The following is a 27,739-nucleotide window of genomic DNA, read 5'->3' on the forward strand; positions in this document are numbered from 1 at the left end:
GGTCTTGTTTCTTTTTTACAATTTCTTACTCTGTTGCTTAGGACGTTGGCTATATACGCAGCATATGTTTATTACACGTCTATAGCGAATAGGGCTCTATCACACGTAATATGCGGTAAAATACAACATGTGGTGGTCTTTTTTTTCACACACGTATTATATGCAAATGTATCAATGCACTTTCATTGACTCCAGTTACTGCATATTATGCGCACACATATCACATGTGTAATAAGCAATAAATTACGCTTGTGCGAGCCCAGCCCAATACTCAAGGAAAAACAAAAACACATTTACTGTGAATAACAAACTGAACGAGTAAGAAACCAACTAGAGCCACGTTAAAAGTCCTAGTATGTAGGACTATCTGAGTGCATAGCCTGTCCCCGTCGGGAATCACTATCTGGCAGAACTTGAACTCTGCCGCCATTGGTACAGCGAGAAAACCATTCCCCATAACCAGGCCACTCCTCAGTCCTCACCGACGCACATTAGCAGCCTGCGTCTCGCTTTACGACTAACATAGAACACAGTCACGTGACTGACGACCTTGCGCTGACGTCACTGGTTTCCTTCCTGTACGTGCGGCGCGGTCTCCTCACGTGGGACGCACGCTCGTTTCGCGCCGCTCTTACGTTCTCCAGCGTGACGTGATTATCGGAGCCGAGTGCTGGTGTTGTGCTGCTCCTCAGTGTCCTCCATATCGCCGCCATCATGTCTTCAGGTAGGCAGCGGGTGCCGGCCCAGTGCTTCGGCTCCACCAGTGGTCCTCGGCCTTGTGGTTGGGAGTGACGCAGCAGTGTGCGCAGGGTCGGGCGGTGCCGGGGCCTCGTGCGGCAGTAGAGCAGCCCTGGCGCAGAGCACTGGTGTCACGGAGGCTGCACACGTCTTGTATGGTGTGCGCTCACCTGCTGTACCAGCGCCCCCCCTCCTGGCGTGCAGGGCTGTGAGCACATGGCCACCTCTAATGGCTGAAGGCCTCTAGGGAGGGTGACTGCCGCACAATCATCCCTTATGGCTGTCCGCTGCAAATGTGTGCAGTGAGCGCCAATCTGTACGCAAAACCTGCCAGCAGCGCATCCAGTTGTGTCAGCGGCCATTGGTCTGTGGTTCATGACTGTTCGCCCCTCATTCAGCCGGTGCCAAGGCTATTTAAATGAGTGCTGGGATTGGCGCTCAGCTTAGACCGTGTTAAAGAACGTTTAACTTGTATGGCCCCTGGAAATGTAGAATGGGGGCTGCACTGCGGACAGGCCTATGTGGAGGTCCGGCCCCGGGGAACGTTGCGCCCCGTTCACTTAAACGGCCATTGAATTCATCCAGCTTGACTAAAGCTAAGGGTCATACAGTCTGGACTCCTTTACCTTGATCGATAGGCACTCCCGTGTAAATGCAGTCGGCGACTGGACGACGGCTGATGGTTCCTTCACTTATTTGTCATTTAGTTTGCGCCGGCATAAAAATCCACCACTGATTGTCCGGTGTGAGCAGGTGCTTGTTGGTCTACGACCACTGCCTGTTTACTCTGAATGGAGGCGGGTGGCTGGCAAAGATCTCCGGCCGCTCGGTCTCCATTCGCAGAAGGATATTGCTCCTCTGTGATTGGAGTGGGCCGGCTGTATGTGATGGTCGGGATTGCAGAAACAGATGAGCTGGCTGTGCGTCGCTCTGACTTCCATGTGATTGGGAGGTACAGAACAGCAAACCGCACTGTTTCCAGAGCTTACAGAAACGGTGTAGCTCACTGCCATGCTGTTTCCATAACCCCGTCACCTCTATGCCCGCTTTGGCTGTTTCCATGCTCCCAGCTGCCTTGTATAGAGGATTATTCCTGTTGTAACCGCGGTCAGCAGCGATGGAAACCTCTAGAATCATATCTGATGCTCCAATAAATATTTTAGTATTTGCTTTAAGCGTACCTACCTCTTATCCTCCGGTGTGAAGGACAGTGCAGTTACTATGGCAACTGTTAGGTGTTAGTGCAATTAAGTGGAATTGGACCCCAGCATGATTCTCTGGGGCGTGGCACGGTTGTCACAGTAACTGTCCTGCCCAGGGTGCAGGGGCATTGCAGCAGATGATCAGATTGGGTGGAAGAATGAATATGTAGGTGCGCTTTAAAAAGTTGATAATGCCATCCCCTTAGGTTAAAGTGTAAGAAATTCAGTGATTTTCATTTTTTTTCTCCTGTTTTTAGATCCTGGCAATTTCGGCACTTACGGAGGACAAAATCAACCAAGGTATGTGTTACTGTGGGACAGCTATGACAGGCAGCTGCTTTGATTCAAAGCACTGTAGTAAATAGTAGCTAATGAGCATTTGTAGGTAACCTTCCACATTGGCTAAAGTTGCACATGACTAGTAAAGGGGGTCTTGGACGCAGGTAAAATCCTGAAGCCTACATCCAGTTTGAGAGAACTTCTGATGTGACATAGCGATGGTTCAAGTGTTGGGGTCTGGGTGCTGAAGCCCTCTACACATTGCTGACATGAAGGGGCGGACACTTGGCACTGTCCCCCCTCCGCTGTGCTGGGACAGGTGGGAGGCTACAGCATGGCGACTCAGATCCTTGCCTGTAACCTCAAGGATCAGCTATATAGAGTCGAATACAGCAGATCAGATTTTCTCAGGCCTCCCCTTTGCCTGTTGCTTTAATAGGTTTCCACGTGTTTAAATAGCGCTTCTACATATTTCTACTGCATTTTCTTCCTTTTTTTTCTTTTTTTATGCGCATTTTGATTTCCCACAAAAAGACTCTCAAAACCTTACGCCTTTTACAGCCGATGGCTACGGTTTTCAAATATCCATGTCTGCTGAAAATTGCGTTAGGGCTGCATTTTTTCAATGTAATAAAAATGGGGGGGGGGGGGGGCGGCATTGCATCATTTTTACAGTGTTCTTGCAGTAAAAATGACATGTTCACATCATTCTGCAGGTCAGTAAGATTATGATACCATTTATAGTTTTTATTTATAGATTACTACTTTAAAAAAATTATATTTCTTTGAAGGGGGGGCTTTCTGTCGACATGACCCTCAAAGAAATAAAGACCCATAACTTCTTTTTTTCCTTTTTCCGCCTGAATTCTGCTGTGTGAGAGCTTGTTTTTTTTTTTTTTATGCGGACAAGCTATAGTTTTTAACGGTACCACTTTGGGATACTTACGTCTATTAATTTGTTTTCTTGGAGACTGGGTGACAAAAAACCTACACGTTTGGTTTTTTTGGCCGCCTTCAGACTGCTGGTTCAGATCCCGCTGTGAGAATTCTCACAGTGGGATCCGACCCGCTCCCCTGCAGTGCGGCTCACCTTCTTCCGCGTCTGCTCTGCTCTGTGAGCTGCCGGCGCATCCGCAGAGCGGAGTTTGTGTGTCGGGAGTGACATTTCTGTGCGGGCCTCTGCAAGACCTGCACAGAAATAGAGCATGCTGCGATTTGTTTTCCGCGTGTGTCCTTACACGAACAAATCACAGCTGTCTGCATATGATTGCATTTTGTAATGCAGTTCTATGCAGGTGCGCACAGGTGGAAATTCTGGGGGAAATTCCGCCACGGAATTTCCATCCGTGTGCAGGGGGCCATACCCTTACAGAATATACAGTGTGAGATAACTAATGTGATATTTTAATAGTCTGGACTTTTATGGACGTGGCGGTACCAATTATATGTTTTGCTTTTGTTTTTTTACAGGAATGTAGTGGGTTTTTTTTTTTGTTTAATTTAATCTTTTACTTGAAATAGTATTTGCTAATTTTCTTAAAACTTTTTTTAAGTTTACTGCAACTAGGGTGCTTGAAATTGTGATTGTTTGAGTATAGTATCTAATGGCCCTTTTACACGGGATGACAGTCGGGTAACGATTACACGAGTGCTGACATGACTGCTGAAGTAGTCAGTGGTCGCCGGTGCGCATGCAGAGGGTTTACACAGCCAGAGATCTTTGCTGGATCACTGGCTTCTCGCTCAGAGTTTTACCGTGTATGTGATGTGGTGAGCGTTTCTACACAGAATGAAAAACCAGCGATAGTTTTTATGCTGACTGAAATCCAGCGATAATGAACTGCGACTGAATAGTGGTTGTGTTTTTTTTTTTTTTTGCATTATCCCTTCACGTTATCGCTAAAATTTTTGTTTAAATGGATTTTGTGCGCTAATTGTCCTGTGTGAATGGCCCATAAGTAGTTAACTGCAGTTGGAGCCAGCTCAGGCTGTGGCCACTGCTGGTGGGTGTCAGCTGTTTCAAACACCCCACAGTTGCTGGCTATTACAAGGCATGCATGTAGTCAAGAAGGGATTAAGAACAATACCAAAGTTTAACTGCTAGCATGCCATTTTTTAATGGAAGTGTAATTGGTTGTTATAAACTTTCTTCATACATTCTGTATGTTTTTACAGCTATACTGCATATGCGAATCCAGCAGGTCAGACTGCTGCACCAACTTCACAGGTATGTGGGTAAATGTAACTTAAGTATGCTAATGTCATCCATGCCGGCTCTAAACTGTGGCCTTTGGTGCGTGCTGTAGTTCAACAAATAGTCTGAAAATAGTCTGTAAAACATGCTTTATGGTGGAATTTGCGTTGTGCATGGAATTTAAGGAAGATACAAAAGAAATTTGCAATAGATTTGAAATCCATGTAACCTTAAATCGACCTCATTTCTTTCTGCAGCATGTGCATAAGGTATGGTAAAACCCAACTCGCATGTACTGTACTCTTAGGCCATCATCAAACATGGCATACATCCGTCCCTATGAAACTAGAGATCCAGAGATGGAACATTGTTCTCTCATCGTCACGAGTGTGCTCTGATGCCGCAGTCCCGTCTTGTGTGTTTTTGTGATGTTTTGAGATCTAACTAAATGCATTCTGTACTCAGGATTATTCTGGCTATGGACAAGCACCAGAGGCGTCAGCATATGGGCAGCAATCTTATGGAGGGTACAATCCCAGCTATGGTCAGAGTCAGCCAGGTATTGTACCAAACTGCATCTATTATGTACTATTTATTGTATGGAATGTCACCATCTTCTTGCAGTCCTCTGGAGAGCAGCATAAGATAGTGTCAATCACCCTGACTACTCATATATATGACTGCTGTGCGGATCTGTGCAGTAGTTCGTTTTTTGTTTCGTTGTTTTATTGAAGGTGAAAAACAACATACAATTTTCTTTTGAAACAGTTATGAACATAATAAAGGAAATCCATTTTTCTAAAACCTTGTTAGTGTACAATTATATAACCGCCTTTGAGTCCAATCACGTTAAATTATCCATGAAAATAGCATCACGCAGGATAGTCTGTATTGTGACTAATATACATTGTGGTGTTACTCATATATTTTCTTTTAACCAAGTAACGTCTGTTCTAAACCTATTGGGTGTTTTCAGCTTATGGACAGTCTACTCCTGCACCCTATGAAGCTCAGCAGTCATATGGTAGTTATGGACAGACTTCTGAATCATCAATAGGAGGGTAAGAGCTTTAATTATTTTAAACTAATTTTGTACTACATAATTTTTAAGACTCCGAAATTTTGACAGCCGATTTTGTCCTTAAAAGTGCATGATCCCTGTCCTGTAACAGTCTGTGTGCACTCAGCAATTAGGCATGTTACCCCAGTCCTTAAGGGTGTGTTGTGTTTACACATGGCAAACTTGTTGCAGAAATCAAACCATCAGACATTTTTAATGAAAACAAATGTTTTCATTTCAAAAATGCATTGATTAAAAGAGAAAAAAAATACAAAGGTGTCTGGGCGATTAGACTCCCACCAACCCTGAAGACAGCAGTCCTGCGTCCCCCTGAATGATGTGAAGATTGCATAAAGCGGCGGTCACACCACTCCATCCCTCTTCAGTTGAGCTGACTGAAATAGCAGAGTGACAAGTGTTTGACTTTCTCTGGCAGTCCCATTGAAGATTAATAAAGCTATCCCATGGATAGCTGATAAGTCTGTTTTGGTACAGCTCCTTTAGTACTTCCAGATTTGATGCCAAGATTGGTAACAACTTACAAAAAAGATTTGAATGCAAACTGTGTTCAAAGTGAAAATACAATCTATCAGAATTCAGGCTGCTGTTACCCTTACCTGTACATTTGGGAGATCGAACAATACCTCTGCAGCACCACCTATTGGCAGCATTCCTGCAATTCAATGTTGGACTCTTTATACAAGCCTTGTAACAATGACTGCGAATTGAAAGCCAAGCCAGAAGCCATACATAAACAGTCGTTTCGGCATGTTTGGCCCTCATCAGTGTGCAGTAGGTCTCTGGTTTGGCTGCCGAGAGGCTTGTTGTGTGGGTCTGGAACGCAAATTTTTTTTTTTTTTTTTTTTATCTCCCTAGGGAGAGCACCTAGAAGGTGAGTGGGTCATTGTTTCAAGGCTTGTATAAAGGGTCTAAGATTGACTTGCAGGAATGCCGCCTTCCAATCGGTGGTGCTGCAGCTGTATTGTTCCATTTTGCTTATTTGCATATTATCCAGAGGAACATGAATGCCCTTGTAAGTCTTCAGTAACCTTCTAGATGCTCTCTCTAAGGAGAAAAGATGGTGTTTCTGACCCGCACCTGTAGTGCGCACCTGGATTGTGACTCCACTGCCCATAGCGACATAGCCCGGAAATCTTCCAGGCTATATATCACTATGGGAGCTGCACAGCACAATGCCACAAGCTATGGCATTGTGCTCTGCCTGCACAGACCCACAGAGAACCAGAAAACAGAAGCTGGGACATGTTGCCGATCTGTCGGCAATCTCCCGCTCTGAATTCAAATCCCTGCACTGGTTTGTATACAGGTTGCCATAGAGACCATCGGCTTGTCAGAAGCAAGTCGATGGTCTCTGTGGCAGGGAGAGCTGGTGCTTGGCTGTCAGAGGACAGCCAGGCACCAACTTTTACAGCAGAGATCAGAGAGAACCTCTGGTCTCTGCTGTGTTAACCCTTTACATGCTGCAATCTGTGACTGAAGCATGTAAAGGGCTGCCACCATCAGAACCCCTGAATGTGATCAGGGGGTCCTGATGGGTCTCTGTGGAAGTCCCCTAAAGGGACAAAAAAAGTAAAAAAATTAATAAAATAAAATAAACACTTGTCTCCCTTTACTTTGTAAAAAAAAAAAAAAAAATTAAAAATAAAATTACACATGTGGTATCCCTGCGTCATAGTGACACAGAAGGAAGGTAGTACATTATTTAACCCCTTAATGACACGACCCCCTTTTTCTTTTTTTTCCCCACTCCCCCCCCCCCCCCCCCCCACCCCCGTTTAAAAAATCATAACTCCTTTATTTATCCATTGACGTCGCTGTATGAGGGCTTGTTTTTTGCGGGGCGAGTTGTATTTTTCAATGGTGCTATTTAAAGTAACATAAATTGTACTGAAAAACTTTTACAGAATTCTATGTAGAGTAAAATGAAAGAGAAATGACATTCCACCATCTTTCAGTGCGTCGTGTTTCTACAGCACACAAACTGCAACAAAAACGACATGATAACTTCATTCTATGGGTCAGTGCGATTACTACGATACCAAAATTGTGTAGATTTTTATTTTTGTTGTAGTATTTGTAATTTTTTTCAGACATTAAATTTTTAAAAATTTCTGCTGCATCTTCTGCGTGCAATAACCTTTTTATTTTTCCATCGACTTACTTGAGCAAGGGCTAATTTTTTGCGAGATGTACTGTAGTTTACTTTAGTGCTAATTCAGAATACATACGACTTTTTGTTCGCTTCTTATTGCATTTTATTTCTGGGAGACGTGGTGACAAAGTGCATTTGTGCTGTTTATTTATTTTTTTCGGACTACATTTACTGTGCGGGGTAAATGTGCTACTTTAATAGATCGGACTTTTACGGACGCAGCAATACCAAATATGTTTTTTTTTATGATCTAGATTTTTTTTATTATAGATATGGCAAAAGGAGGGTGAATCAACTTTTATTACTTTTTCACACTTTAAAAAAAAAACCAAAAAACTATTACAATTTGGTATTGGCATAATCGTACCGGCCTGTAGAATTACTTTAGTATATTATTTATACTGCTCAGAGAATGCAGTGAAAAATAGAAATTAACAAATTCTGTAATTCTGGCATTTTTTTTTTATCTTGCCACTAGAAAAAATGGATCAAAATTTTACATGTTCCATAAAATTGGATAAATAAAGACTAGAGTTCATCCTACAAAAAACAAGCCCTTCCAGAGCTCTGGCAATGGAAAAATAAAATTAATACAGCTCTTGGAATGTGGCGACACAAAAGCAAACCTTTTAAGAAAGAAAATGTTTTAAATGTACAAAAATAGCAAAACATAAAAAAACTGTATAAACTCGGTATCGCCGGAATCGTGCTGACTCCGAGAATAATGTAATCATGTTATTTATTCTGCATACTGAACGCCGTAAAAATCAAATCCAAAAAACAAATGGCAGGATTTCTTTTTTTCCCCAATCTCCCTACAAATTTTTTTACAAAAATGATGCAATACATTACATATACCCAAAAATAATGCCATCAAAAAGTACAACTTGTCCCGCAAAAAACAAGCCCTCATATCGCCTGGTCAATGGAAAAATGAAAAAGTTATGGCTCTTGGAACACAACTGCAAAATTAGTTGAAATTAAATGATTAGACCATTTAAAAAACCTGCCCTGGTGGGCACGACAGGGTGGTAAGAAACCCGCCACTCAAGGGGTTAATGGAACTCTGACTAGAATTGGCTTTCTTTGTGTTAACTTTGTAGGCTATGTACACTTCTACAGAAACTTTATTTTTCCTCCTGTTTTGTTTCTACAGCTCACAACGCAGACTTTCCCTCTATAATAAGCAAGCAAATCCTGTACAGCCTGTTCCTGCAGTAATATCCACTCTTGTCTGTACTCTCCTTGCTAGCCTACCACATGTGCTTGATCATAAAGGGGGTAATGGAAGACAGTATGGCTGCAGAATGACACTGAACAGAATTTGGTTGTTACTCTGCAGACACATGCCTGTAAAAGGGCTGTAAACAGTAAACTTTATAAAAATTCTTATTTTGGGTCGATTGCAAAGGTGCTTTGGTTTTCATTTTAGATTAGCTTCATTTACGCTGGAGGTATTCAAGAAATTTCTGATTATCTAGAGACGGTGCCCTCAATGTAATCTTTTAAGAAATTCCATTGTTTAGCTTTTTCTGACCCATTGGAGTATTTGGGATCTTGGAATTAAACATGTAGCTTCTCCTATGCGAAAAAAAATGTTCCTTGTGAAGAGAAGCTTTTTTTTTTTTTTATTGCAGTAATTGTACTTTGTATGAATTTTGCTTTTGAAAAATGTCAATTTCCCAATACAGCAGCAGAGGTTCATCATATGAAAACCAGTCTGCTAATAGCAGACCGTCTTATCAGCAGCCTCAAGAACCCTATGAACAGCAGCCAGACTTTGAGCAAAAGCCACGGTCGGGTTTTGGGCAGCATCAAAATCAACCATCCTATGAATCGTCTGGTTATGGTGGACAGACTCAGTCCTACCGGAAAGAGGGCTTTAGCCATTCCTCTCAAGGTGATGTATATTATCACGCATTCAAATGTTGGGTATTGCATCTAAAGGGGTTGTGCCAAGATATAAAATTTTTCCCTAATTACAGGATGGGGAATAACTTTACAACCAGTTGGGGTCTGACTGCTGGGACCCGCATCAATTTGGAGGATGGGAGTCCCAAAGGACCCCCACATAAAAGGAGCGGAAATTGCACATTTCTGCTGCATTCAATAAACAGGTTGCCAGAACACAACACCCCACCCCTCCAATTCTTGGGATCAGTGGGGGATCCCAGTGGTTGGACCCCTACTAATGATTGCTATTTGTCCTGTGGTTAGCGTTATAGCTTGGCACAAACCCTTCGAGAAGACAACCTTCAGTATCATCACTTGTTCTGTTTGTTTCAAAATTCATTTTAAGTCTTTCACATTTCCAAGAGCTGCTACTATAGAAAATTCTTAAATGTTTATGAATTGTTTAAGGGCTTGTTCACATCAGTGCTAGGTATTTCCATTTTCCTGCTGTATTTGAGGAGCAGGTAAACGGCAACCCCTGGCTGAATGGAACTTGCATGACAGAACCAATCGATGCCTAGCGGACCCCAATGACTATAATAGGGTTCATTTGGTTTCTGGCTGTCATTTTGCTGGATTTGACACAAGGAAATAGCATGTGCTTAAAGGGGTTGTCCGGCCAGAAACATTGCATGTCATTACTTCTGTTTGCCCATTTCCATGCACTTTGTAATATACGTTGTGCATGGAAAATGAAGCAAACAGAAGTTTTGGACTTACCTGAAGGGATGACCACCCCCCCCCCCCCCACCCCCCCCCGTGTTGCTCCTCCGACGTCCCTCGTTATTACATGAATCTTCTCTTCTTCTTGTCGGGCCGCAACAGCTCTCGTCGGCGCGGGAACGAGCCTCTTATCCGCGCATGCGCAGTTCTCTCTGCAGCCGGGACCGATGTACAATCTCCTTGTGTGCAGGGGGGGGGGGGGATGGAATAGCGAGGAGCAGGAACTGGGCTCCCGCCCCCCTCTCTGCCTCCTCTCCGCCCCCCCTGCACTTTTTTCAATGAGATGTGGGGCGGGGCTAAGTCGGCTGAATTAGCTCCGCCCCCGTACCACCTCCTCATTGAAAATAGTGCAGGGGGGGGGGGTGGAGAGAAGGCAGAGAGGGGGCGGGAGCTCAGTTCCTGCTCCTCGCTCTTCCATCCCCCCCCCCCCCCCCCCCCCCCCCCCCCCTTGCACACAAGGAGAGCGTATATGCGCGGATGAGAAGAGGCTCGTTCCTGCGCTGACGAGAGCTGCTGCTGCCCGACAAGAAGTGCAGATTCTTGTCGTAACCAGGGACGACGGAGGAGCAGCACGGGGGGGGGGGGGGGCCTCCCCTGGGGGGACACCCCTGCACCCCTTCAGGTAAGTCCAAAACTTCTGTTTGCTTCATTTTCCATGCACAATGTATATTACAAAGTGCATGGAAATGGGCAAACAGAAGTAATGACATGCAATGTTTCTGGCCGGACAACCCCTTTAACTGTTTCATTTATTTTTAAATTAAAGGGGTTGTCCCGCAAAAGCAAGTGAAGTTAAACACTTCTGTATGGCCATATAAATGCACTTTGTAATATACATCGTGTGTGTGTGTGTTTTTGCTTTACGGCTAAAACCTTTTGTATACATTTCAAAGGGGCTTTCGGTCATTTAAAGAAAACCAGTTGCCCCAGGTTAGGGTGTGGTGTAAGAAGAAAAAAAATAAAATTACTCACTCTACCTGTTCCTCCAGTGTTGACTTGGTCCCTGCTCACTGCAAACGCACAAGACCTAGTAAAGCCACTAATAAGGATCTGTACAATAAATATACTGCTTTGCCTACAACATAAACTTAAGTGCATATAACTGGTTAGGTAAATATAAGGTCTGGAGAGGCTGAGAGTGGTCGCAGATTTTCAGTCCATGTGGACACAATATGAGTGAGCCTGAGAAGACAGCCCCTCCCCACAGCGAAGACTGTGTCCTAATGCCAGTTTCCAGGGAAGCTAAATGAGAAGTGGTGGATTGCAGAGGGGCTGCACTTCACACTTAAATTACAAAACAATTTTTAATGAATGTATATTACAAAATTGAGAGGCACATAGGCTATTAACCCCTTAATGACATGGCCTATTTTGGCATTGAGGACCAAGCGATTTTTGGTATTTTTTTCATCTCCATTTTTCAAAAGCCATAACTTTTTTATTTTTCCATCGACGCGGCCATATAAGGGCTTATTTTTTGCGTGGCGAGCTTTAGTTTTTATCGGTGCCACTTTTGGGTACACAGACTATATCGTAAAACTTTAATTTTTTTATGATAACGGAGAGAAAACGCATCAATTCTGACATAAATTTTTTTTTTTTTTTCACGTTAGTCATGCAGCATACATGACACACAAAATTTTTTCAGCGGGTCTGTACGGTTACAACAATACCAAAATTCTTTTTTTGGGGGTTTTTACACTTTTGTGCAATAAAGCTTTTTTTTTTTTTGCTTTTTTTTTTTCTCTATAGCTGCACTCAGTCCTGTAACTTTTTTATTTTTCTATGTACGGAGCTCTATAAGGGCTTATTTTTTGTGAGACAAGCTGTAGTTTTTATTGGTACAATTTTGTATGGCTTTTTTGATCACTTTTATTGCATTTTTTTGTTTTGTAGCGTTTTTTTTTTACGCTTTTTGCCGTACAAAATAAAAAGCGTGTTCTACTTTTTGTACACGTTGTTACGGACGCGTCCATATACCCAATATGTGGGGTTTAAATTAATTTTTTACCTTTTTTTTTATGCTAATAGAAAAAGCATAAAGGGTTTTTTTACTTTTACACAATTTGAGTCCCTCTGATGGACTTACAGCACTGTGCCTATGATCGCTGTCATAAAGCATGGCAGAGCTACTGCTCTGCCATGCCTTATTGCTTCTACAGCAATCATAGGCAATACAGGACGCCAGTGTCTGGTGTTCTGTTGCCATGGTGACAGGCCGGCCTCTCGCGATGACATCGTGAGAGCCGGCCGGAGACACAGAGGGAGCGCGCTCCCTCTGAACTCTTTCCCTGCCGCGATCTACTTAGATCACGGCAGGGAAGGGGTTAACAGCGGGACGCCGGCTATGACTGACAGCCGGCTCCCGCTGCGGGATAGCGCGAGGTCAGTCATGATCTCGCGCTATCCCGATGACGTAGCGGTACGTCATTTTGCGCAAAGTACTCGCCTCCCATGACGTACCGGTACGTCATGGGGCGGGAAAGGGTTAAGTGAGCATAAGTTGTCTGAAAAGTTAGGTATGTTTTAAACTCCTTAACAGAGTCTGAGTTCTCAGTTATGCCTTACTGATTCAAGGGACACTCCCAAGAGGGAAAAAATACATTTCTCAATTTTTGTGTATTGCAGTCACTTCCCTGCAGTGCAACTGCCTGTCTGAAGCTTATCAGACACCATCTTAAGACTTTTTTTTTTTTTTTTTTACTATCCCATAATGCATTAGCTGGGGCTATACCATTTTGCTTGCTGGGGGTAACAGTTGTTATAATCACTTAAATCGGCTACCAACCATAAGTATACAGTCAGGAGGATGAGCTGTGATCTCATCTAGTATGATTGTGTGGCAGGAGCTGTGTCATCAGCAGCAGCTGTAATAGGAGTGTGCCCCCCCCCTCCCCCCTCAAGGCAGTTTCTGTGGTAGATTCATGTAACAGCATCACACACACTCAGAATTTGACTAGAAACTGAGCACATAAATCAAAGTCAATACGAGCTGGTCAGAATTGAGATCACATGTCTGAGGAGAAAAAGGCCAGGCGTTTCAGATAGAAAGAAATAACCAAGGTAACAGTAGCTGACTTATAAATACGGGATATACATAAATGATTATTTAAAAAAGAGACATGGCCCTTAAAAATTTTAAGCTAGGGGTGTTTAAATGTAGGCTGGTATATTGCAAATACATTTTATTTCTCACGTATATTGTTTCTTTATACAGATGATGACCGTCGAGATTTCAGCAGGCATGGTGGTGATCGAGGCTATGGTGGGTCCCAAAGTTTTGGCGGTGGCAGAGGCCGTGGTGGCTATGACTCGGATAAACCTGCTGGAATGAGGTTAGTACAAAACTTATTATGCACTATAAAGTTTTTTTTGTTTTTTTTTTTTTCCTCATTAATATTCGATATAACCTGCATGCTGATGATATGGTCTGAGAGACCTGAAATGTGACAGACTTGTGGAGTTAAACGCAGTACTCATTCTGTCTCGTATGTAGAGGTCATGTATTTTATAATGCTTTTATTTTGTTCACTATAAACAATTTTTCATGACAAGGTTTGTATAACCATGACCATAAAGTTTTAGCTTGTTGAAGTCCTTTTATATTAGCCAAGTGGGGTCTCACTCTGAAGGACCTGAATATTTGGCTGTTCATTGATTTCACTGGATTGTCTGTGATCCCTCTGAGCAATAATAGCTGGTGACTACATCAGTCCAAATCCAATCTTGCATGGGAATTTTACGTATGCAAGTTCCTGGCCAACCATGGGGTTGGTCGCCTAAACTAACATTTCTAGGTCTTTGTGATGTTTGGTGATTAAGACTGAGGTTGAGCTGGGATTTCTGCCTATAATGCGTGTGTAGAAATGCACCTGTAGTAATTCTTATGAAACTGGCCTAACATGGGGGCATTTTCCATAGGGCATTTTTTTTAAATCTTGGGTAAGGATGGTTTCTTAAAACTGTTGTCCAGATGAAAGACAACTTGTATATAAAAAAAAATCTTATCTATAAAACAATAAAAACTGTGGTACCCATCTTCTCCCTTGGTGATCCACCACTGCAGCCCTGTGGCCCTTCAGGTCTTTAAGAGCAGCTATCATTTGACCGCTGCAGCCAATCAGGCCACAGCAGTCAGGTGCCGTTCTCCTGGCTTCATAGCTCCCGGTATTGGCATGTGACCGCTTCAATCTCAAGTGGTAGCCATTCCTAAACAAAAGCTGGGAGGGACCGTGGGCTACGGTGCCGCTTTTGGAAAAACAGATTTTTACTCCATATTTGGTGTGTCTTTTGCAGACCATAATGCAGAGTTTAATCTAAACCCATGTATCTATTCACATGGTCTCACTTTTTATAGCCACGTTTTAAAAAAGTGATAATGACAGCAAGTATGGAGGCAAATTATATCAGTATTTGATCTTTATATGGTTGCAATGTTATCTGGAATACATCCGTATTACAAATGAGCAGCAATACATTCAACTGCAACCGCTCTTAAAGTTGAGGTTCACCTTTTTATACATCTCCTTACATGTCAGAAGATGTCACTGTGGAGGTCTGGACCATGTTACCATTTACTAAGATTAAGTACTGCTTTTACCCCTTGGCCATGTGTCCCATTTGATTTCTGAAGATGTCTTGATCTTCAAGTCTCTTTGAAATTTCCTACTGTGCAATGGAGCTGTAATTTACATGCAATTGAAAAGAGCGCTTGGGATCACAGCACAGATCAAATCCCATGACCTCTTATGACATGTCAGAAAATGCATATATAGGTGAATCCATATAGTGGCGAACACTAAATGTAGAGGATGCTAAAAAGGAGTCTATATGCAGCAAGCTCCATCAAGGAATGGCTGCAGCCAGCCAGAATGTTAGACTGGCACCAGTCACCAGCTCTGATTTTTCTAGTGCACTGGTCCAGGATTGGTGTCCACGCCCCCCCCCCCCCCCCCCCCCAGTGTTTCTCATCTGGTTCTTCAGGTTCTAGCCTTCTCAAACTCAGCAATATTCTCAATAAGAAAATGTACTGTTGAGCTGCATGTTCTGTAGGATTTTAATATGTAATCTTATTATACACACCCATTAGGAGTGCGAGTTTTTGCTGCATTTACTTGTCTATATACACCCTGCCATGAGAAGGGCACATAGCTTGTGCCCACCGTGATCACATGCAGTCAGCAGAGTTTTGTTTGAACTCTGTGCTGTGTGCTTTGACATGGGTTTCGCTATGCACGCGAGCACCCTAAGCCCTTTGCAAGAATAGGGACTAAGATGGGGTACTTTGTGCCCAGGGATAAATGCTCACCACCTGGAGGTGTCTGGCAGTGGTTTATCCCACTCACTTTGGCAGTGCAGTTTTATTGCAGCTTTGGGGTGAGAAATTGTATGGAGAGAGGAGATGGTCGATTTGCACCATTTTTGAGGAGAGAAAACTCCTACTTGCTGCAAAGTTAAAACATCTAAAAAAATCTTATGGACCGTTCTATTTTTTTTTTTATTTTTTTTTTTTTCTCTCCTGTCGTTTAAAGCGCTGTTTTGTCAGGTATTCTGGTCCAGACAATACTAGGTTACCTCTAACACAAGTTTCTATTGACTGCCCGTTGTAGCAATTGCATCTTTGCTTCCAGGTTATGTGTGTTCTTCCATAAATCATTGCATACAGAGAGATCTGTCCAACATCTGGAGGGCTGGGCGAGTGTGCGTATATGAATAGACAGGAGCTTGTTTGGACTATCTACAGATTTGCAAAACCACTGAATGGATTGGTAGAAGTGGGAGACCCCTGAAATCAGGGTGTATGTCAGTAGACTTTTCTGCCCAGACAACTTAGGGGACCTGGCAGGGTCCCTTACAAGTCCATGCATAACACATTTTGTGGGGGTAATGTCCCTTGTCGGATCATTAGGATATGTATAAACAAGGAAGGTGTCAGCCGTTAAATGCAGACAAGATTCAAAAAAATAGCTTTGGTTGTAAGTGACAGAACTGCAACTAGAGCCACTCCTGTCCAAAAGAAATGGTACAAAACTGGGAAACTACAAGTAGAAAGTGTTAAGATAAAAAAAAATTAGGAGTTTTTCAATATAGACCACAGGAGTGGTCATGGATTCACTTTAACGATATGCTCCTTAGGCCTCATGTCCACTAGCTAAATGGAATTGCGGATTCCGCAGCGGATTTTGCCCATAGGGAATCATTGGCCATCCGCGGTCCATTAAATTGATTTTTGCACCCACGGATGGCATTTTAAAAGAATTGTGTTTTTTCACGCGCGGGAGAAAAAGCGCGGCATGCTCCATTCTGCCGCGAATTCCGTGCGGATCGGCAACATTGCTATCTGCATACAAAAAAAATACCATTTAAAGCAAATCTGCGCGGAATCCGCTGTGGAAATCCGTGGCAGATTCTGCGCCGATTGTATTTTTCTAGTGGACATAAGGCCTTAGGGCTCATGTCCACGGGGAAAATATGATTTAGGATCCGCAGCGGATCTCCCGCATGCGGATCCGCATCCCATAGGGATGCATTGACCACCCGCGGGTACATAAATACCCGCGGATCGTCAATAAAAGTGATTTTTAAAAAAATGGAGCATGAAAAAATCTGGACCATGCTCCATTTTCATGCGGGTCTCCCGCGGGGACGGCTCCCGCGGGCTTCTATTGAAGCCTATGGAAGCCGTCCGGATCCGCGGGAGACCTAAAATAGGAATTTAAAGCATTTACTCACCCGCAGCGGGCCGCGAAGCTCTGCTCTTCCTCACGGCCGCATCTCCCTTGCTTCGGCTCGGCGGATGTGCCCGGCGCATGCGCGCGGCACGTCGACGACGTGCCGCCGGCGTCAGGAATTCATCCGCCGGCCGAAAATGAAGATCCGGCCGTGAGGAACAGCTGACCTTCCCCGCCCGCGCCTTATAGGTAAATGCTTTTAAATTGCTATTTTCGGCGCTCATGTCCGCGGGGCAGGAGGGACCCGCTGCAGATTCTCCATTGAGAATCTGCAGCGGATCTGATTTTCCCCGTGGACATGAGGCCTTAGGCTTCATGCCCACTAGCTAAATGGAATTGCGGATTCCGCAGCGGATTTTGCCCATAGGGAATCATTGGCCATCTGCGGTCCATTAAATTGATTTTTGCACCCGCGGATGGCATTTTAAAAGAATTGTGTTTTTTCACGTGCTGGAGAAAAAACACGGCATGCTGCATTCTGCCGCGGATTCCGTGCGGATCGGCAACATTGCTATCTGCATACAAAAAAAATACCATTTAAAGCGAATCCGCCGTGGAAATCCGTGGCAGATTCTGCACAGATTGTATTTTTCTAGTGGACATGAGGCCTTAATGTTTTGAGTTTCTCGAATAATGACCTGTCAACTTGCTACTTCTGTGTTCTGGACTTCGTATTGTAGCTTCAAAAGATGCAAATTGTGTTTCTAGCAATACTCCAGTGCGTACATTCTGTAAAGCTGCTCATATACTTGATGGCTGTTGCCATAAAGACAAGGATAAGCAACTGCCAGACATGCAGTCTTCCCACAACCGCAAATGTCACACTAAATATGCAGTCTGATCCATCAGAATCAGTGGGATGCTCCAGCAGCTCTGTAATGTACCTTTCCTATCGGGTTGAACATGTCATCCTAGAACAGGAGGAACTGGGCAGATTCACTTTATAGATTTATGTAGAAAAAGATGAAGTATTCAGTGTAAATTCCTTTAATTCCCTCCTTTCTCTGGGTTAGTAATGTAATCCCATGACTGATGCAACTCTAGGCTCGCTCAAGGAGGATTGTCAGTCATTGAGTGAGAGCGCCCAATGGACTTGTAAACCCAGATTAAGCAGGAATTTGGTAAATTTACAGATTCTGCCATTTTCTTTTCCCATGATTTGGTCTCTCCATCTCTAACGTCAGTGTTTTACGTTATAATGTCCCGGCACAGGGAAGAAGTCTTATATTCTCACATGTCTGAAAGCCCTTTATGAAATCTACAGCTTAATTTGAGTTCAACATTAAGATGGCTTCTTATTACTACATAGTAAAGCACGACGCACAATGGCGGAGGCTGAGTGACGATTATGGTCACATACCCAGCTATATGCAGCCATATTACAGTTGGGATGGGATGAAAAGGCGGGCTGAGGGGCAAGGCGTGACTTCAATAATGCTGCAGAATGGGATACTGCTTGAATAAAAGTACAATAAGTTTTCTGTACCTAGGAAATCTGTTTACCTTTTTAAAATGAATTGTGAAGGGTCCAGAGCCAGAAACGCATAGGCCATACTGCTATAGTATGTTCTAGGCCCACGGTTCACTGCATTGTCCGCACTAAGCCTTGTCATGAGAATTTATACAGCCTGTCAATCTAGTTTTCCAGTTTTTGTTTACTTTTTTCCACATCTCTGCTTACTGTAAGTGAATTGATTTTTAATACAGTTGTTGCCTGAAGTTTGCCCAAACCTAGGTTATATCAAAGCTGCATTTTGTTGCAGTTCACGAGTGTAGGTTAGTCTGTTTTGTAGAAATGCTCCACTTGAGGTTTAACCCTTTCCAATCCAATTTGTATCCTGGTATTCCTAGGGGGCTTACTCTTTTTCTGCCGTTATACAACGGCACTATCTGCTGGCTAAAGCCAGTACTGCATGAGGTGACACGTTGGATAGGCTCCGACAGCAGAGAGGCTGGCAATAAACAGTAAGAGAACCCGGACAGATGTCTTCCAACATCAGAGCTGTACAGCCATAAATCATAATGTCTTCAGAGGTCAGACAGTGGATTGGAAAGGGTTAAAACACCCTTGCCTACTGATATAAGCAAAAATGGTTCCATTCACCAACATGAAGTGGGAATCTTGAAAATTGGAGAGGAAGTGAACCCCAAGGTGTTCATGTTGCATAGATTTTCATAATACAGTGATTTGTCGTACTTATACAATACTGACCAGCCTCTTAAATGGTTTAGAAAGTGGTAAGCATTTTGTGAACAACTGAGTGAATGTGTCCTTTAGGATATTCTCCTGGATATGTCAAGTAGTGGTTGTTTAGCATTGGAAAAATATTGCTGCTTTCTTTATGAAACAGCGCCACACCTGTACACTGGTTGTCTGTGGTATTGCTGCTCAACCGCAATTATTGATGGAGCTGAGCTGTGATACCAAAGGCAACCCTTGGATAGATTGATGCTGTTTCTGGGGAAAAAAGCAGCCATATTTGTGATGATTTTGTGCAACCCCTTCTAGCTCAGTGTTCTGACCAGTGAAAATGCTAAAGCTTAGTAATATGGACCGATGCATGTACACCCTCCTAAATCACAGTTTGAGATCTCGGCTACTTTCAAAGTATCCTACAACATAAAAGCATTTTGGCTGCTCAAGCAATTGAGCAGAATTGGTGAATCTCAGAACCTCTCTAGAAATAAGGTGGTACAATGATTGTTACTGAAAAAATAGACTATGTACATGGGGTTGTAAAAGGGAAGCTACACTCGTCTTGAAAGCTGCTTGGGGTTTGAGTTCAACAGCCCTTTGTGGTAAAGGGGGGCAAAAAAATCATGTCTCCACTTTTTCCTCCGCAGCGGTGGCGACCGAGGTGGCTTCAAAAATTTTGGTGGTAAGTGCCCAGAAAATAGATCCGTTCGGTGGAATTCCTGTTGCATTGAACAGGACTCGGCTTATTTCAGGCCAGTAATAAATGCTATCTTATATCTGTGTGCAAAGATACATTCAAAAGGCAAGTGTGCTGACTGCTTCTAGGGTAAGGACTATGAAGATACACTTCCAGCACTCAAATATCACAAGTTTTTCTCACTACTTCTCTACTTAATCTACTGCAGCTGAAATCTCCCTGCCAAGTAATTTGCTCATTGTATTAAGACAAGTCACCCCTGAACAATAAAGATCTACACTCTACAGTGTTCTTTATAGAGCGGATACCATGGTGGTTGCTTCTGTGTTTCTAATCTATTAAAATGACAGATGCTTCCCGAATGGAGTTGATGCCACAAAAATAAAAATACTGTATGTGGAAATCATGATGCTTTGTCCGATCACTTGAGTTGGGCTTTGTTCACATCTTCACTGGAGGCTTTGTTCGGAGCCTCTGGTGCAAGAACTGCACAAAATTCCAGATGAAATAATGCTGCATGCTGCACTACTCTGTCCAAGGAAAATGCTGGGCAACATGACTGCTGATGGATCCCATTATAGGTAATAGTTTGTTTCAGTAAGGGGCTGGACATGTTTTCAGCTGGCATTTTGTTTTCTCGTTCCCATGACTGAATAGGAAACAGTAATGCTGAACACATATGTGAACCCAGCCTTAAAGCGGTTGTACCAAGATCTAGAAGTTATCCTCTGTCCATAGGATAGCTGATAGCTTGCTGATTTATGGCAGTCTCCTCACAGGGATCCCCCTGTCACTGCGGGAGTCATAGGATCTGGGGGAGCACTGGCTGTGCATGCATGGTTGGCACTCAATTCTTTTCAATGGTGCTGACAGAAATGCCCAAGTGCTTACCGCTTGAGTAGCTCTATAGGCCCTTTGAAAATGAATAAAGCGTTGGTGCACTTGTCTACTCACTGTGGGGGTGCAGTAGCCCCACATTGAGGTTGACATGAGACCTCTGTTCTTGAGATTGGTGGGAGAAAGATAAGGGATAACTTGTAATCAGAGCAATATCAAATTTTAAATTTTCGGGCGTTCAGTAACCCAACTATTATAGCATATTTGACCATTATACAACCACAGTGCTGTACTTGCTACAAAAAAAAAATCTGAAGCTAACCGGCTCATAAGCCATCAGTTCTTCAGGATAAGATCAATTCCATGTACAGTAATTCTTTGTGCATTGTAAGAAAAATAAAATCGGTCACAATTTGCTCTAACTGACAGCTGAGGTAAATCTTTTGTGAGCTCAGCGTTTGATGGGTAATGGCTATCGGTAGTAGTAATTAGTATTTGAGTTGTATGTGTAGCCTACAGACATCATTACTGTGCTTGGCTGTGCAATCCACTTTAGAGAACCACTTTTTCATTATAAAGCAAATCATTTTGGTTAGTTTGTAATTCCACTTTTTGGTTGCCCATGATGGTTTCTGTTCATTGAGGTGGGTGGCTTAAGACTCCTAAAACGCTTTTTCATAAATACATTTTTAAACCAATGATTCTCTATAAGCTACCCACACAGCACTAAAATGTAGTGGCAGGCAGAATAGTGTTTGTGTGCAAATCAAAATGTGTATTCTACTTTTAAGTGCTTGTTTTTAGAAGGAATACTGTAAGTTGTAGAAGTTATGACTGTCACAGGTCACTTTTCCAACTTTTTTGCGAGGCTTTAGTTCTTAGTTACAGCACAGAAAGTGAACCATATATCAACTGTATTTGTTTTTAAATTTTCCCAATATTTTGTTTTGTACTCTTTCAGGATCTAGAGATTATGGTAATAAACCTGAATCAGGTAAGAATATTTTAAAAAGAGAAATGGGGCCTAATTTACCAAGTGACTGGCATTTTAATATTTGTACTTTTATTTTACAGATGATCAGGATAATTCTGACAATAACACCATTTTTGTGCAAGGACTGAGTGAAGATGCATCTCCAGATCAAGTGGCGGACTACTTCAAACAGATCGGCATTATAAAGGTAAGTTGGTTTTGTTTTCTTTTTAAGTGGTTAATCCACTTATGCATAATTAAGTTCAATACACGTAGAACCTTTTTAAAGGAATTGTCCACGTTTTTGAACTATTAATAACCTTTTCTGAGGCCAAGCCATCAGTAATTGAACTCCACCCAGGACCCCCCACAAATCAGCTGTTCGATGGGCTGCTGTGTCAGTGTATGGAGCCGGAAGCTGACAACGCCATACACACTGCAGCAGCCTGCGTTAGTATTGCAGGCACTGGTACCTGAGGATGGGTTATCAATAGTTCAAAGATAGATGCCCCCTTTAACCTCTTGACGCCTCAAGACATAGGTTTATGTCCTGGCAGGGTGGTAAATTAACACTAGCAAAAAAAAACAACAGAATTTGTGTTCTCTCCCTGCCCCCCTTCAAAAATTAATACAAGTTTTACAATACAGTATATGTACCCAAAAATGATACCAATAAAAAGTACAGTTTGTCACATAAAAAAACAAGCCCTTATATGGCCATGTTGCTGGAATAATAAAAAAAATTAAGGCTTTTAAAAAGGGGAGATGAAAATCCCCCAAAAATTAACGCATCCTTATGGATAAAAAAAAGGTCATGCCCTTAAGGGGTTAATAAAGATTTCACTATAAAGTTCAAGGTGCTTAGTCTGTAAGGCTGAACAAAGATCAGTCCATCCAGTTCAACTCAGTCGTATGCTGTGAGGTTTTGAAAATCTTTCAATAGAAACCTGAGTATTTCAAGAAGGTCAAAAGCTCTCTTTGGAGAGCACTGAGTTATACTTGCTATTTCTGTAGATTAATAAGAAGACTGGAAAGCCAATGATTAATCTCTACACCGACAAGGAAACTGGCAAGTCTAAAGGAGAAGCAACAGTTTCGTTTGATGATCCTCCTTCAGCCAAAGCAGCCATTGATTGGTTTGATGGTAAGCTAACCTTATTTTAGTACTCTTGCTAATGTTTTAGTTCAGAAAGTATATCATACTCACATGTACCTGTGTCATGCAGCCTGTTAATGGCAGCTAAGGTGGTTTACTCTATTTTTCACAAAGGAAAAGAATTTATGGGTCAAGTCATCAAGGTCTCATTTGCTACTCGGCGGCCCGAATTTATGAAAGGAGGCAGTGGTGGTGCTGGCGGGGGAGGAGGAGGAGGAGGAGGAGGCGGCGGCGGCAGGCGAGGAGGTGGTAAGTAATGGAAAGTGTCTGAAGCTGTAGTTTAGGAGCTCTTAACTTATGAAAAGTTATTGATATGATGGAAATTAAAATTTAATAGCACAAGCTACAGTTTGTTAGTTTGTATTTAAATATAATTGTAAAAAATATATATATTTCTTTCCCTTAGGTCATAGGGGTGGTGGCTTTGGAGGCCGTGGCTCTTTCAGAGGGGGCAGCGGTGGACCACAAGGTGGAGACTGGGTGTGCCCAAATCCGTAAGCGCCTTTTGTTGTATTGAAGAATATGTTCGACTCTTTGTTTTTGTGTTTTGTTTTTTTTTGTGTTTTTTTTTATTTGCGCATTAAAAGCAATTTTATCTTTGTGAATTACAGTTCTTGTGGAAATGTTAACTTTGCCAGGAGGGACTCCTGTAATCAGTGCAGTGAACCCAGACCTGAAGATTCGAGACAAAGTGGAGGTTTGTTATTTTTTTTCAAGTAAAGTTTAAAAACTTAAGCTGTTGTATTCTTCCTAACTATTTGCATTGTAGTCCTATCACAGTTTTTGCAGATATTTTTGCTAAACGGTGCTATAACACTGACTAGTAACTGTAACCTAATATACTGACTGCCATCGGTCTTGGCATTTTAGTGAAGCATGCCACCATGGTTTGTATTTGTATTTTCCTTGTTTGTCATTTTCTGATCAGCAGTTGAAATATGGTAATGAGTCTTCTTACACTAATTTTTGTAAACTTTGAATCTTTCGTTCTCATAGATCGTGGAAGAGGTGGTTTTGGTGGCGACCGAGGCGGCTATGGTGGTGACAGAGGCTATCGAGGACGTGGAAGAGGTGGTGACAGAGGAGGCTATGGAGGAAAGATGGGTGGCAGGTGAATATTTTCTAAAATAACCTATTTTTCCTCTTTTGTCATCGGTGGACCGTTCTGATCATGTTACGCTAGGATTTCATGCTGCAGTGACCACATGTGGCCGGAACCTTCATTGCTTGCAGTGGCCCCACAGTTTTGCACTGGCAAAAACTTGTAGCCATTGAACACTATTTGAGGGGGGAGGCAGAGTTTTGACTGATTACAGCAGCATTTAGACAGTCTTATTGCATTTTAGTTGCCTGAATACATGGTGGCTTAAGTAGTTTTCCGATATAAAAATACATTTATGACAGTTGGGTAGCGGTGATGAGGTAACTATATTTTATATCTGACGTGTTCCTTCCCCCACTGCCTCTCCAGTCTTTGTTTGCTTTCTCTGCAACGGTCACCCAAATGTTTATCCATGTGACTAGAGCAGCTCTGGAGATCACGGTGTCCTGTAAATGGGCTGGAGTTTCTCCAATAGAAGCCAATGTGACCTATTTACGGGATGTCACCAAGCCAGAAGACCCGGATCAAATGCCTTGCGCGGAGACATTTGGCTAAAATAGTTTAACAGTAATCCTTCTTTTTCTCACCTTTTTCAAAACTTTTACTTCAGACTGATAACCAATTGATCTTTGTAATGTTAAACCTTCCTATTCCCCATTTTGGAGTTGTTGAAGGGAATGTGCAAATCGTGGAAACATATTGTACTTGTATGGGTAACCAGCTCTAGCCATTAGAATAATGGTGATTAGAAGATGTATAAAGTGTTTTTGTTTTTTTTTTTTGTTTGTTTTTTTGCACCTGTTCATGTAGAGGATTATACACACCTTGGCTGATAACTGTGCAGGGAGAGCAGCGCCTGGATTTACATTTAAATTACCATGTATGTGGAATGGGGTTTTTGGCAATGCAGCAAGGACAGCTGAGGCACATGAAACCATATGCTACACTTGCTGCATGGCAGAAATCCAAATTGTGAAACTGTGGCAATTTAAGTTTGCTACATTTATTTGTATCCTGGGCTGGTATGATGAGACTTTTTTTTTTTCAGCAGAACAATTGACAGTTTTGTAGACCTCAGATAACATTGATAATGCTGAGACTGAATAAAATTGGAGATCAATGTATACATGTAAACACTCCCGTAGTTTAGTTTTGTAGGCATTCTATCTTTAAAGGGAATCTGTCCGCTTGGGCACACTGTCCAAACTGCAGGCATGATGTTATAGAGCAGGAGGAGCCGAGCAGATTGTAGTTTTATGGGGAAAGATTCAGTATTGGGGCCACTTACACAAGCATATGTAAAAACACAGTTTTTTACGCAGCGTTTTTACTGTGTGCAGAGCTGCGTTTTTGTGTGCATTTTCCTGCGTACTTTGCATTGTAACAATGCAGGCAATCAAGCTGATAATGTCACCACTTTTTTTTTTTCCCTTTCCCCTCCCTGTGGCATAGTTACCTGCGTAAAAAATGCAGTAATGCCACATACGTTTGCGTATTTACTGCATTTTTCACACATCCCATTCATTTCAATGGAGGTCTTACTGCATGAAATGTTTCTAAAACACTGAAAATAGAACATGCTGCATGTGATTTTGGAATGCATTAAATACGCAGAGCAAAACGTTAGTGCTGCATATTTCGTGCACGCAGAAAACAATATTCAGCAAATAAACGCTTGTGTGAGAGCCTTAACTTGTATTTTATTAATTTGTATCTCTGCTGCTTCTGAGTTGAGTGGTCCAGTGGGCGGTTCTATCAGTGATTGACAGGAGTGTCTGACTTTACATACAAGGGTAGCTGGCAATCACTAATAGGACCGCCCACTGGACTGTTCAGTTCAGAGATATAAATGAATAAAAAACAAGTTATGCTGAATCTTTCCCCATAAAACTACATCAATCTGCTCGGCTCCTCCTGCAGTATGAACAGCAAGTTCCAGCTGACAGGTTCATTTAACCTTTTCCAATCCAATGTTGGGCCTGCCCCGACATCATCATTTCCCTCCACAGCTCCGATGTCGGGACAGGCCTGACTCTGCAGTACAGGAGTGCATCTGCACCCGATCATCAGACACATCGGGTGCAGATGCACTCCTGCACTTATCCTCATCAAGGACCCCCCGAGGAGATGGCAGACAAGGTTTTTAACCCTTTCTGCCTTCTTTACACACTACATAGCGCTCAATTAGCGATATGTAATGTAGATCGAATCCAGCGATCATGTGACCGCCGGTGTTACCTGACCCCCAGCGGTCACGTAAACGCCGAGTTGGGAGGCCGAAGGGAGAATGCAGAAGAAGTAGTTCCGCATTCCGCTCGGCGATCATGTGACCGCTGGGTGCCACCTGACCCCAGCGGTCACATGATCGCCGGGCCGGGAGGAAGAATGCGGAAGTATTACTTCTGCATTCCCCCCACAGTGCAGTGAGCACCTGCACCCTCCTGAACGCTGTCAGATCAGGAGGGTGCAGGGAAAATGTATTTTTTTTTTTCTCATCCATTCTCCCCAGCTCCAATTTATTTGGAGCCGGGGAAGAATGGATGAGAAAAAATAAATGGATTGGAAAGCGTTAAATACACAGCCAATAGTTTTTTGTTTTTTTTTTCTTTTTCCTTAGACAGCCTATGCTGTTGAAGCCCATTCTTAAGATCAGAGCAGCATGTATCTGCAGTTCCTCTGGAAGATATACTAGCTGCAGTCTAGCAAGTTTATTTTCTAGCTTGTGATGGTAGTGATTCTGGTACTTGAAAAACATTGTCAAACTACACAACTTGCAGTATCCAAGGTGGATACATACCAGAGCTTTCACATTATTATGCAGACAACTAACCATTTCACTTTTTTTTTTTTCCCCCTTTAGGAATGACTTTAGAAATGACCAGCGCAACAGGCCTTACTAGCTTAAACTTCCTTCCTTGTCATCTACTTTACATTGCATCGAGAGTGCTTAGAATTAAGTTACAAGTTTCTTATTTGATTTTTGTGCTTTCCCAGAAATGTGAGGTATTTTTGTTTTCTTGCAAATTTATTAAATTACAGAACTCTGCCCCTATTTCTTCAATTTGACAGATACGAAATATTGCCAAAATAAGTGTTTTTGTAATACAATAAATGACTTCTTTTTATGTGTTTTGTGTTTTTGTTTATTTTTATTGTCCTAGATCTTTCTATTATCAATTATACCCAAATTACAGGTCAAGAACAACAGATAAGATTTGTTATTTAAAATGCCAGGGAATCTGAGGCTGGTGTGTTTGTGTGTCAATCAAAACTCTCTGGATTGGTGGTGGTACTGTTTGCGAACACAACAACTTGAGCTTCCATTAGTTCACAACATCTCAGGGCTCTATTGGGAGTGTTTTTCACTCATCTGTTTTAAACCTTAGAGGACTGCATATATATTACAGGCACACAGTTTTAGTAAAATCTGGTGCTTTCACACACAAGATGAGCGTACTGTGAGTTTTGAAATATTTAAATGATGCAAACAATGTAGCTCTGAAGTAATTCAATCTATATACTGTATTCAGTGTTTGCTAGTCATACTGGCATACTGTTTTGTGTAGATTAAAAATGTACTGTTAAGGGCTGTGCCACATTTAACATTTTTAACCTTTTTTTATAAAGATTTTAAAATTGCCAGTCGGTGGCAGTACGCAATTAAATAGATAGCTTTTATTACTATAGAAAATTAAGACCTTGGTGCCAACGATGCCATGCTTTA

General features: G+C 42.4%; 1 protein-coding gene across 1 annotated transcript; it reads left to right on the forward strand.

Annotated features, from left to right (window-relative positions):
- The first annotated feature begins 567 nt into the window (after positions 1–567).
- On the forward strand, positions 568–27,140 carry TAF15 (TATA-box binding protein associated factor 15). Its single transcript, XM_066575129.1, has 16 exons — positions 568–724; positions 2,198–2,240; positions 4,395–4,446; positions 4,879–4,972; positions 5,390–5,474; positions 9,338–9,546; positions 13,540–13,657; positions 19,898–19,932; positions 21,746–21,778; positions 21,859–21,965; positions 22,772–22,901; positions 23,028–23,162; positions 23,320–23,407; positions 23,525–23,610; positions 23,910–24,024; positions 26,876–27,140. The coding sequence occupies exons 1-16, from the start codon at positions 715–717 to the stop codon at positions 26,913–26,915; spliced, it is 1,380 nt and encodes a 459-aa protein (XP_066431226.1). The 5' UTR covers positions 568–714; the 3' UTR covers positions 26,916–27,140.
- Positions 27,141–27,739: the final 599 nt, after the last annotated feature.

Source organism: Eleutherodactylus coqui, chromosome 1 (assembly GCF_035609145.1).
Source record: "Eleutherodactylus coqui strain aEleCoq1 chromosome 1, aEleCoq1.hap1, whole genome shotgun sequence".
NCBI classification, from domain to species: Eukaryota; Metazoa; Chordata; class Amphibia; order Anura; family Eleutherodactylidae; genus Eleutherodactylus; species Eleutherodactylus coqui.